Source organism: Cetorhinus maximus, chromosome 6 (genome assembly GCF_964194155.1).
Source record: "Cetorhinus maximus chromosome 6, sCetMax3.hap1.1, whole genome shotgun sequence".
NCBI lineage: Eukaryota > Metazoa > Chordata > Chondrichthyes > Lamniformes > Cetorhinidae > Cetorhinus > Cetorhinus maximus.
In genome coordinates, this window is record NC_135884.1 from 154,736,579 (window position 1) to 154,749,833 (window position 13,255).

General features: G+C 46.7%; 1 protein-coding gene across 3 annotated transcripts in view; it reads left to right on the top strand.

Moving 5' to 3' along the window:
- Positions 1-5,724: 5,724 nt before the first annotated feature.
- Positions 5,725-13,255, top strand: part of LOC144682252 (transcription initiation factor TFIID subunit 4) — a 325,379-nt gene continuing 317,848 nt past the window's right edge. For all 3 annotated transcript variants that reach the window (XM_078544695.1, XM_078544694.1, XM_078544697.1), the window contains exon 1: positions 5,725-7,208. In XM_078544695.1, coding sequence (XP_078400821.1) covers positions 5,735-7,208 — 1,474 coding nt within the window. In that variant the 5' untranslated portion in view covers positions 5,725-5,734. The remainder of the gene's footprint in view (positions 7,209-13,255) is intronic.

A 13,255-nucleotide genomic window follows, 5' to 3' on the forward strand; every position in this document is an offset into this window, starting at 1 on the left:
TTTGTGTGCCCAGTTCTAATTTTAATATGCCTCCTTGTTCTAGACTCCTCCATCACAGCAAATAGTTTTTCTGTGTCTATTCTATCAAATCCTATTATCATTTTTAACACCTCAATTAGATCACCCCTTAATCTTCTATGCTGAAGGGAATACAAGTTTATGCTCCACTAAGGCTACGGTGAAAATGAACAAAGATCCTCCCAAACACACAATTTGCGTGCCCCTATCTAAGTGTCATTTGAAAACTGGAAGACAAATAATGGAAATTGTTTTAGAAATGACTTGTCATTGGGAAGGGAAAAAATGAAAATTAGTTTCAATTTCATCACAATGCCATCTTATGTTTATTAGATAAATTTTCATGTTATGATTTTCAATGTTGCATTTTGCAAATGTAGGTGAACAGAAATGGGTTTGTCAAACATCTATTCATGAAGACATTACCTCTATAAAATTGCTAAAAATGAGTGTTGCCTGCTTTATGATGAAGCTGACCATTTGCCTAATGTTGCCAAATAAAGAAATATCCATTTCACCAAGCAGCATTGGAATTCTACAGTTGGTTTCATTGTCAGTATTCATTAGTGATTTTTTTTTTCAAAGAAAAGTACAGCACAGGAACAGGCCCTTCGGCCCTCCAAGCCTGCGCCGATCATATTGCCCGTCAACTAAAACATTTTGCACTTCCGGGGTCCGTATCCCTCTATTCCCATCCTATTCATGTATTTGTCAAGCTGTCTCTTAAACACCACTATCGTACCTGCTTCCACCACCTCCTCTGGCTGCGAATTCCAGACACTCATCATCCTCTGCGTAAAAAACTTGTCACAATTACTCCTCATGTCTATTCATCCCTTCCCGCATTATTCTCTGCCACATTTGCCACTGTCCCTATTACTCCCAGTTCCTACACGCTGCCTCATTACTCTTTGTCCCTATTACCCCCATTGTCTGCTGCTCTCTGTCCCTATTATTCCCAACCCCAATTACTTTCTGTCCCTATCACACGCTACCCCCATTACTCCCTGTACATGTTATGTTCCACTCCATTATTCCGTACCCCTATGACTCTTGCCCCAATACTCACTGCCCCCAGTGCCTACTGTCCCTACTGTACCTCTGCCCCATTGCTCCCATTATCTATAATTGCATCCCTATAATTCCCAATCCCAGTCACCTCATGTTCCTATTACCCCTAGTTCTTATTACTCCCTACCCCCATTACCCACGGTTCGTAATAGCTCCTGTCCCTATTACTCCCTATCTCTATTAAACTCTGCCTCTATAACTCCCCATTCCTATTACCCTCATTTCTGTTACCCCTACCCCTATCACCTCAACTCTATTACTCCTTGCCCCATAATTCCCCGTTACTTGCTGCTCCTCTTACCTCTGCTCCATTAACTCATCCCTATTAAGCCCTATTCCTATTGCCTCCGCTCTATTACCCCTTATTTCTATTACACTCTGCCCATCACCCATTATTCCAATTCCCCCATTTTTATGACACCCTATCACTCCGGCCCTGACTCAATTACTCGCTTCCCCTATCACTCCCTGCCCCCATTTCCCTCTGCTTCATTATCCCCTGCCTCTTTTACTCTTTGTCCCAATGACCTTCTGCCCTTGTTACCCTCTGCCCCAATGACCCTTAGCTCCGATGACCCTGAGCCTCTATTACTCCCTGCCCCATTACCATCTGCCCCTATTACCCTCTGTACCTATTATTCCCTGCGCCTGTTACCCTCTGCCCCTGTTACTCCCTCGCCTTATTACTTTCTGGCCCGTTACTCCTTGCCCCTATTACAGAATCACAGAATCACACAGTGCAGAAGAGGCCCTTTGGCCCATCGAGTCTGCACCGACATGTGAGAAACACCTGACCCACCTCCCTAATCCCATTTACCAGCACTTGGCCCATAGCCTTGAATGTTATGACGTGCCAAGTGCTCATCCAGGTACTTTTTAAAGGATGTGAGGCAACCCGCCTCCACCACCCTCCCAGGCAGCGCATTCCAGACCATCACCACCCTCTGGGTAAAAAAGTTTTTCCTCACATCCCCCCCATGACTTCCCTCTTACAAAGCCATGCTGATTATCCCTGATCAAACCTTGCCTCTCCAAGTGGAGATAGATTCTCTCCTTCAGAATTTTCTCCAATAGTTTCCCTACCAATGACGTGAGACTCACTGGTCTGTAGTTCCCTTTTACTTCCCCTTTCCCTCTGTTCCGATTACTCCTTATCACTGCTGTCCCATTATCCTCTGCCCATATTACCCTCTGCATCTATTAGTCCCTACACCTATTACTCTCTTCCCAATTACTCCTGATCCCTATTACTCCCTGCCCCTATTACTCCCTATCCTTGTTACCCTCTGACCCAATACTCCCCATACCTATTATTCTATCCCTATGATTCCCAATCACAGTTACCTTATGTTCCTATTACTCCTAGTTCCTATTACTCCTAGTTCCTATTACTCCATACCACCACTACCCACTGTTGCTGTTACTGTCTGCCCCCATTACACCCTAACTCTATAACTCTCTGCCCCCATAACTCCATATCCCTATTACCCCCACTCTTATTACTCCCTGCTCCTAAATGCCCTTGAGAAGGTGGTGTTGAGCTGCCTTCTTGAAACGCTGCAGTCCATGTGCTGCAGGTACACCCACAGTGCTGTTAAGGAGGGAGTTCCAGGATTTTGACCCAGCAATAGTGAAGGAACGGCAATATATTTCCAAGTCAGGGTGGTGTGTTGGTTGGGGGGGAACTTGCAGGTGGCGGTGTTCCCATCTATCTGTTGCCTTTGTCCTTCTAGGTTGTAGAGGTTGAGGGTTTGAAAGGTGCTGTCTAAGGAGCCTTCGTGAGTTGCTGCAGTGCACCTTGTATATGGTACACACTGCTACCATTGTGTGTTGGTGGTCGAGGGAGTGAATTTTTAAGATGGTGGATGGGGTGCCAATCAAGCGGGCTGCTTTGTCCTGGATGGTGTTGAGCTTCTTGAGTACTGCTGGAGCTGCACGCATCCAGGAAAGTGGAGAGTATTCCATCACACTCCTACTTGTTCCTTGTAGATGATGGACAGATTTTGGGGAGTCCAGAGGTGAGTTACTTGTTGCAGGATTCCTATCCTCTGAGCTGCTCTTGTAGTCACAGTATTTATATGGCTAGTCCAGTTCAGTTTCTGGTCAATGGTAACCTCCAGGATGTTGATAGTGGGGGATTCAGCAATGGTAATGCGATTGAAAGTCAAGGGGAGATATGACTCCTTATTACTTCCCTGCCCCTATTATTCTGTTTCTATTACTCCCTGCCTGTTACTTTCTGTACATATTACCTCTTATTACTCCCTTCCCCAATTCTCCTCTGCTCCTTTTACCCTCTGCCCCTATTACTCCCTGCCCCCATCACTCCCTGCCCTTGTTACTCTCTGCCCAATTACCTTCTGCCCCAATTATTCCCTACCCCTGTTAAACTCTGCCCCAATGACCCTCTTCCCATATTACTCCCTGCCCCCATTACTCTCTACCCTATGACTCCTGCCTGTTACCCTCTGCCCCATTACTCCCTACTCTGTTACTCTCTGCCCCCTTATTCCCTGTCACTCTCTGCCGCTGTTAATCCCACCCTATTATCTGACTCTATCATGCCATTCCCCCATTATTCCCTATCCCTGTTGCCCTTTGTCCCTATTACTCCCAACCTCCAATACTCTCTGCTCCTATTAGTCCCTGCTTATGTTACCCACTGTGCCTATACTCTCTGCCCCATTGCGCCCTACCCTTATTACTATCTGCCCCATTACTCCCTACCCCATTACTTTCTGCCCTATTACTCCCTACCCAGTTACTCTCTGCCCCATTACTCCCTATCCCTTTTACACTCTGCCTGTATTACTCCCTTCCCCTCTTACTCTCTGCCTCTATGATACTCTTCCCCTATTACTCAGTATCCCTCTCTGGCCCTATTACTCCCTACCCTGTTACTCTCTGCCCTATAACTCTCTACCCCATTATTGTCTGCCCTTATTTCTCGCTGTTGCTGCCCCCAATTACTACTTGTTGCTGTTACTCTCTGCCCCTATTACACCCTAATTCTGTTACTCTCTGCCCCATTACTCTGAGCCCCTATTACTCCCTACCTTTGTTACTCTCTCTCCTCCTATTACTCTCTACCCATGTTACTCAGTCCTTATTTCTCCCTGTTCCTGTTACTCCCTGCCCCTAATACTCCCTGTTACTCTCTGGCCCTATTACTCCCTACCGCATTACTCACTGCCCTGTTACTCTCTGTCCTTATTTCTCGCTGTCACTACCCCCAATTACTACTTGTCGCTGTTACTCTCTGCCCCTATTACACCCTACCCCTGTTACTCTCTGCCCCATTATTATGTGGCCCATTATTCCCCCATTACTCCCTACCCTTGTTACTCTCTCTCTCTTATTACTCTCTACCCATGTCATTCAGTCCTTATTTCTCCCCGTTCCTGTTACTCTCTACCCCTATTACTCAGTGTTACTCTCTGCCCAATTAGTCCCCGTCCGTTATTCCCTACCCATGTTACTCTCTGCCCAAATTACTCTTTGCCCCTATTTCTCCCTACCTCTGTTACGCTCTGCCCTGTTACTCTCTGCCCCTATTACTCCCTACTACTCCTATTACTCCCTACCCCATTACTCTCTGCCCTGTTACTCTCTGTCCTTATTTCTCGCTGTCACTACCCCCAATTACTACTTGTCGCTGTTACTCTCTGCCCCTATTACACCATACCCCTGTTACTCTCTGCCCCATTATTATGTGGCCCATTATTCTGAGCCCCTATTACTCCCTACCCTTGTTACTCTCTTATTACTCTCTACCCATGTCATTCAGTCCTTATTTCTCCCCGTTCCTGTTACTCCCTGCCCCTATTACTCCCTGTTACTCTCTGCCCCATTACTCCCTGTCTGTTACTCCCTACCCATATTACTCTCTGCCCAAATTACTCTTTGCCCCTATTTCTCCCTACCTCTGTTACGCTCTGCCCTGTTACTCTCTGCCCCTATTACTCCCTACTACTCCTATTACTCCCTACCCCATTACTCTCTGCCCTGTTACTCTCTGTCCTTATTTCTCGCTGTCACTACCCCCAATTACTACTTGTCGCTGTTACTCTCTGCCCCTATTACACCATACCCCTGTTACTCTCTGCCCCATTATTATGTGGCCCATTATTCTGAGCCCCTATTACTCCCTACCCTTGTTACTCTCTTATTACTCTCTACCCATGTCATTCAGTCCTTATTTCTCCCCGTTCCTGTTACTCCCTGCCCCTATTACTCCCTGTTACTCTCTGCCCCATTACTCCCTGTCTGTTACTCCCTACCCATATTACTCTCTGCCCAAATTACTCTTTGCCCCTATTACTCCCTACCCCGTTACGCTCTGCCCCGTTACTCTCTGCCCCTATTACTCCCTACTACTCCTATTACACCCCACCCCATTACTCTCTGTCTCTAATACTCCCCACCCCATTATTTTCAGCCTCTATTACTCCCTACCCTGTTACTTTCTGCCCATTACTCCCTACCCCTGTTACTCTATAATACTCCTGGCCCTGTGACTGTGCTACATTGTCTCCCTGACAATTCTGGTCACGCGGTTTCCCGCCCTGCTCCGCGCGCGCCGGGCCACCGGGGGGGCGGGGTTAGTGCTCAGGGCCGCGCAGGCGCGGCCGGGAAGCGGAGGAAGATGGCGGCGGGTTCGGACCCGCTGGAGGACCTGCTCCTGTCAGAGGTGGACGAGAAAGCGGTCAGCGACCTGGTCGGATCGCTGGAGTCGCAGCTGGCCGGCCGGGCAGCCGGGGCAGTCCTGCAGGGAGAGGGGAGGCTCGGCCCGGTGGGCGGCGGCGGCGGCGTCTCCTCCGACGGGCAGCGGCGAGCCGGCAGGATGGCGCCATCGCCGCTCGGGGAGAAAGCAGCGGCTCCCGTTCCGGCCTCCGGCTTCGGGCAGGAGGCAGCCGCTGGGCCCGGCCTCAGTCAGCGAGCAGCCTCCGCCAGCGAGCTCCGCCCACCGCCCGCCAACAGCTTCCCCTTCTCGGACACCTCGGCGGCCGGAGCCCGGGCCTCAGGTGCAGCGACCCTGGGGACCGGCCGCCCCTCTCAGTCCTACCGGCCGCCGCCGCCTCCAACTCCTCCTTCCCCCTCCCCCGGCATCAGCAGCCCTGCACCACCCTTGGGTACCACTAACCCCGGGGGTAGAGTCCCTCCCTCTTCCCTGGGCTTGGTGACAACAAACGAGCCCCCGGTGTTGAACCACTTGCCCGCATCATGCAAAACTCCCCGACCCCCGCCTCAGGTTGTCAATGGGGTGGTGACAAACTGCAACTCTCCTGGTATAAGTACTGCTTTGCAGCTCTCCACTGGAATCCCCTCTGGTACCTGCAACCATCTCCCCACCTCTGGAGCTGCCAGTACTTTTGGTTCCAGTGCTCTTATTATCCCCACCACCACCACCAGCATCAACTCACCTTGTAACTCATCTCAGAACGGCTCCCTTAACCCTCAATTCGTCTCTGTGTCTCAGGCCAGCATCCTAATGGATAGCGCCAGTACCCCTACCATCACCCTGCAAAGACCGCCAATGCACACTGTAATTGCCAGCAATGTTTTGAGCACTACGCTGTCACAAAATGGGCATACCAATGTGAATGCACCTGGACTGCTGCAAGTTGGGGAAAAGACAGGCATCCATCAAGGTGCAACAGTGACACAATTGGCTAATCAGATTGCTGTTGTCAGTAGTACAATTTCCAGCCCCACATCCACCAATACAAACTCTACGTCACAGACAAAGCTTGTTCTGCACACTCAATCTCAGCCTGTTACACTCAGTCTATTGAACAACCCAGCTGCTTCTATCACTATGACCAACACTTCAAGCAATCAACTAAAATGTACAGTCACTAACTCTCTGCCTGTAGTCAGCGTCCCGGTCAGCATCAATGCTGTGGCAAAGTCTGCAGTCAACATGATCGCACAGCCCCATGTTGGAATCACAAAGGTCGTCACATCTACACCTGGTATCATCCATGCATCTGCCACTCAATCACAGCCTCCTCGATCTGGGATAGGTCCACCCCACCGTATTGTTACCCCACAGCTTATCATCCGCCCACAACAACAACCGACAGTGCAACTTGCTTCTGGGTTCACCATCCCACCAGGTGAGTGCTGTTGAAAGCACAGGACCAATGAGTCTAAACTCTGAGTACACCATGAGTGAGGATGTCACACCTGTGCAAATCAAGTTATTTTGATTGTTGCTGTGTTCTCCGTACATGAGCTACTAGCTACGTGTGACTAATTGTATTGCTGGTTAAGTAAATATAAAGTGTATATGTTGTTGCTGGGCAAGTGACTTTATTATTCATATTCATACATAAATATTGCATTTATTTATTATGTTTAATTTTGTAAAAATATGAGCTGTGTACTTGAAACATTTTTTTTCTTAAAACTTGTAAAATGTTTTTGATGGTTTAGTACTTGGTTACTGAATGGTGGTTGATGTTTAATAAATGTACACAAGGAATAAATCTAGAAGTTTGCTACTAAATTTTGTGCATGAGGCTAAGTGATGTTGCTATAGCTACTTGTATGACTTGTTAGCAATTTCTGTTGGAGAACACTTAATGTATGATTTTCCACATGCATGGTTTCTGCAAAATGTTCAAGGAGTAAGATTTGAGTCTGCAATATTGTAATGTTTAATTTCCACAAGTTGTGACATTCTGGCTGTTAGTGACATTGGACATGAAGAAAATACAAGTGAGATCCCACAACACCACCCCACCCAGTCCCAAAGGTGGCCTGCCTGTCTTTTAGCAAGATCTTGGTTGCCTCCAGGAGGAGCTCTCCTTCATCAGGCAGTGACTCTCCTGGCAGAACCGTTACTCTGCAATCAATACCTCCATGTGGTTGGCTGGCTGGCGGAGCACAGAGCCCAGGTTACAACATTTACCAGTGTCAGGGATTTATTGGATGAGAGGTGAGTGAGTTGGATGTTGCCAGCAGCATTGGCACATTGGATATCCTGGCTCTCTGCTCTGTAGCCAAAGTGATTTGAGCATTGAAGAGGATGCTTGGTCCTGACTCCACAAGGTGCATAAAGTGTGGAGTAATCTTGCTTGATCTTACCCTTGTTCTAGCTGATTTTCTCATCAGTGTGGGGCACCAAATCTCTCCCTCAGGAATCTACATCTCAGGAATCTACATATCACAACTTGAACTGTCTCTTGGATATTCCCTCTATGCCTTTCCATTTTGTGGAGAGATTTCCTCAATGGGCTGTTGCGACAGCCTCTCCACTTCTTTGCCCTCCTCTCTTCTCCGAAGACCCCTGGTGTTCTGTCATCTTCCAGTGGTCCACCTTCCATCTGTGGATCCACTTTCCCATGTGTTCTGTCACCTCTCCCCACTTCCCCCTCCCCCTTTTCCCCCTTCCCCCCCATGGGTAACTGAGTGTCACCATGAAGATCAAACAAAAAAGGCAGGTTAAGAGAACCACTAATAAAAACGAATTGGCCCAGCCAAACTGAAAATGCATGAGGATTATGTGCACTAATACTTTGGGTAGGATAGTCAATAAGAAGGGTAATGTCTGTAAAGCCCACTGGTTGCAGAGTGGTAGATGTTGTGTGTCTGTGTTGCATGCTGCACTCTATGGTTTGGAACAGTGACAAGCAGTTGAAGAAAACTCTTCTTGGCAATCCTACTTGTCCTGGACTTGTGCCGGCTACACAATGCAGGAGATCCTTTCATCTGCTTGCCTCTTTGCAAGCCAAGGGTGATCAATGACAGGGTAGTCACTGTTGTGATGTGGGAAATACTGCAGACGGTTTGCGCACGGCAAGATTTGACAAATAGCAATATGAGAATAACAAGATGTTGGTTGAAGGATAACTCTTGGCAGGAAAATTCCTCTGCTCAGCTTCAAAATAGTGCCATGATATCTTGACTTGATATCTGCTGAAAGGTCAGACAGGGTCTCAGTTTAGCATCTCAATCGAACAGTGCCATCTCTTAAAGCACTGCACTGGGAGTGTCAGCCTCGATTTTCTGCTCAAATTTCTGGATTAGGATTGATCCCAGTACCTTCCAACTCAGGTGTGAGTACGACCCGCTGAGCCATGTTTCCGACTGTTATGCCCTTGTGCACTATTGAAAGCTGGCATTCTGATGTTGGTTATAAGTCAGCAAACATTGGTCCTGACAATTAATCCTTCAGCGACCCAAGTAAATGCACCATTCAGTGATACAGGCCAGGAAAGTTAGTTTCCATTCCTGGTTTGAGCTGAGGCAGTAGTGGAGAAACGTTTTGTGCAGCTTGCTGTTTTCAGGCAGATTGTTCTCCTCTTTGCTGAATGTTTTTGCTAAAATGGGAATCTATAGTTTAAATATCACTGGACTATTTCCACTGGAGCAGAGGAGTTTGGGAGGCTTCAGTAGAGCTCGGATAGTGAGAGTAGGGAAAGCTATTTCCTCAACAAAAATAAAAATACCTGGAAAAACTCAGCAGGTCTGGCAGCATCTGCGGAGAGGAACACAGTTAACGTTTCAAGTATGTATTTCCTCATTGGGGTATCAGTGAAGAAGGTTAAATTACAAATTATCACTCAAAGGAGAGTGGTAAAGAGAAATTTATTTACACGGTTATTGGAGCATGAAACACTTTGTAATTTGGAGTGGTAAAGCAGACTTCATTGTATTTTTTAATGGAAAATCTCATAATGAAGCAGAGGAAGATGCAGCCCTATGGGGGAAGCGGGGGTGGGGTGGAGGGACTGGTTTAGGATTGCTCTAACAAAGCGGTGGTGCAGGCATGTTGGGCCAAATGGTCCCCTGAACTGTAATCTTCTGTGGTTTCTATGGAATGATCACAATGCCCCTGGTCTGGGAAAGGGTCAGTTTCTTGTCACCATCCATTGTGGCTGTCAGTAGAAGACAAAACTATTGTTGGTTCTAATCCCCCTATGAGTAGATAGTGTGCTGATCTGTTGCGGCGAAAGCTTGCACAGTAGAAGGACCCCACTTTTTTGAGATGCTGGGGGGCTCCTGCTATTGTGGGTGGAATTACCTTCCATAAGACAGTATGTAACTCATTTCAATGATAGCAAGGCAGTGGTGTCTGGTGACAAAAACCGAAAAAAAAAAGTCTCTCCACTTTGCATTTATCTGAGAACCAGAGCGATCACATCCTGTAATCTAGTTCACAGTTTCAGTGACAGTTATAAACTGCACGAAAGTACTTGGAGATCATTTGAACTTGTTGGTTAAATTATTGCTTTGTACACTCCCAGCCCTCTGTAACATGTACAAAACATACTGGAAATGTAGCGCCTGCATAAAGGAAACACCCTCGTATATCTTTGCTTTCAGGGTTGTAACGGATGTATTTTGCTTTATGCCAAGGTCAATTTGTAATTCGGTACAGTGAGGTTGAAGTTTGGAAAAAAAATTCAGTGCAAAGACTGTGTGGAACGAATGGCACCAAGTTACAAATCTGAAATGTAATCTCTATTTATTGCTTTTAAAACTTGTTAGAGCAGTGTCTGAACTGTGAACTGTTAGTTTTTCTGTTTGCTTTTTCTGTATTTGTTTACAAAAATGGTTTCTGGGGTTTGGATTCATGTTTGGAAATTAAGGTAAATAGCGGATGTAAGCAGAGCAAACATTGTCAGCTTGACTCAGTGGCAGCCACCTTACCTCTAAGTCAGAAGGTTGTGGATTTAAGCCCCACTCTATGACTGAACACGTAATCTAGGCTGATATACCAAGCAATACTATTGTGCACAAACGGTCTGTCATGTTTGCCTACAAAACAACTAATTGGCTGTGAAGCGCTGTGGGCTTTTCTTAGTACGTGATCAGACATTTTTTACTTCAGCTTCACTAAAGCTGATCTCGCCTAGAGATGCATCACAGTACAACATAATATTTCAAAAGTTGTGGGTCTCAGGCCTGAGTTGTGAAAATTCTAGCCATTGCGGTAAATGTTGACTAAAAGTGCATTCTGTTTAGCTGTTCCTGATGGATAAACCGTAGCAGCAACACACTTTTTAATATGGTGACTGTCTCCAGGAAGTTTGAATTGTTTTGGAATGATTGTCCAACTCTTGAATCGCATGTGGTCTAATTCTAGATACCAGATGCTGAAGGCCGATGGGTGAGGTACTGTGAAGTGTTGGGTCTTGGTGGTTTGATGAAACAGTTAATTTCTGGGTCGGTGTGGAGTCTGGGGAAGAATGGGGTCAAATTGTTCTGTAGTGGTCTGACATGGAACTGGTTGCATTTTCTGAGTGATTACCTTCAGAGCTTTCTGTTACAATTTTTGCACAACTTGGAAATCCTTCACTCCCCCATTGGTGGCCATGCTTTGTGCTGCCTTGGCGCTAAGCATGAGTTCTCTCCTTAAACCTCTCCTCTTATAAACCCTGCTTAAAACTTATGTTTTTGATCATCTTCCTGATATTTCCTTAAGTGGGTTGGTGTTAAGATTTCTGATTACGTTTTTTTGAAGTACTTTGGGACATTTTACGACATTAAATGCATCAGGGTACAAAATACTCTGGGGCTGCGGGCGCAATCACTCTCGAAAGGCCCAAAAAGAGCCTGCAAAAAAATCAGAGCACCAAAAAAATGAGAGAAAGGCTGCCCCTGTAAACATTACCTTTGTATTATGGCTCTTCCATCGTCCAAATGGGACTGAGCACTTGAAAGTGCAAGTGTCACTGGGAGCAGGAAGGTAATGCACAGCTCTGAGGGGAGTAGCAAGAGTGGGAAAGACAGAATCTGTGAGCTGCTCCTCCTCCAGAGAAAGAATCTTTGATTGGAGGAACAACAAGGGTGAGAGGGAGGGACCTGTGATTGGAGGAGCTGGAGCAGTTATTCTGGCTGGTCTGCTGCCACCATGCAGGAGACTTCCGACTGCGCCATTGCCAACTGTGTCAAGAGGTGGCTGAAGAGAATAAGCTGAAAATGAGAAAAGTGCAGGAACGAGGCGGCGGGGGGGGGTGGGTTTTGGGGTGTGGGAGGGGGGGGTGGTTTGGGGTGGGAGGGGGGGGTGGGCGCAGGGCCCAGGGCAGCTACCGCTCAGCCTCGCACCAGCTCGGACCTGGCCGTCCACTCAGACCGGGCTGGGGCTCTTGGCTAACCACCTGTATTTTTCCAGTGACACGGCCTGGATGAGTTTGCAGGACGTGATTTTGAGGTGGGGTGAGAAGTGGAGGAAGTTTGCAGAAATGCTGGTTAATGGAAGGGATGGGGGTGGGGGCCTGGGCTTGGTGCCATTTGTTATCTGCTGGATAGCTTGGTGCTGCAGCATTGATTTGTGTGTGTTCTCCTGATGCACAGTTGGACCCTTGAAGTCAGTATCCTAACGTGTGCTTCAGCAGTCATTTTAAACAGAAGGATTGAGGAGAAAGAATCTTGAATTGGGGCAGAACAAAATTAAAGAATGCTGGTGCGTGTTGATTGTTTGCAATTAATTTTTGAAAGGAGCTGCAGATGTGCGACTCATTCCCAACAAGTTACTTTGTGCCCAAGTCGTTAGAATTTGCATTTTGGAAAAGGAGTATGGGACATTTATTTGCAATAAATTAACAAAAACATCTTTTTCAAAAATGAGTTTATAGCAAGTGGAACACCAGGACTTGGCTCACAGACAGCAAGTTAAAAGGTTTAATATACATGCAGTCTTTGGTATTTGTGCTACTGTACCTATCTAAAGAAGGAAACCCTAAAAAAATTCAACATAACTCCAGAGGTTAATGATTGTATCACCTAATAAAGGAGTGAGTGAGAATGAAAAAGGAGCCCTGAAAACTAAAATGTAGCCCTCAAAACCAAAAAGAAGCCCCTGAAAAAATCTCAATAAGAGCCCTTGGTGGTTGGAGAGGGTGGGAAGGGAATTGAACCCTGACAAGCTCTGTATAAATGCAAATTGTTGTTGATTTTACGTATAACAGATTGCTGTCAGGCAGAGAAGGGAAACTTTATAAAATTAATTTCCAATCTTTCTGACCAACACTTCACTGTGCGCGCACGCACACACAAACGCTGAATCAGTGTACAGACTCACCTGAGTGTTGAACACCTTCTGATACTTGATTCGAGTGGTTGCTCTGTTATGCTGTTCCTCTATGCGTGTATTGTAGCCCAATTTTACACTCTCACTGGATAGTGATTAGGAATGGCGACCACTGGTAATTTG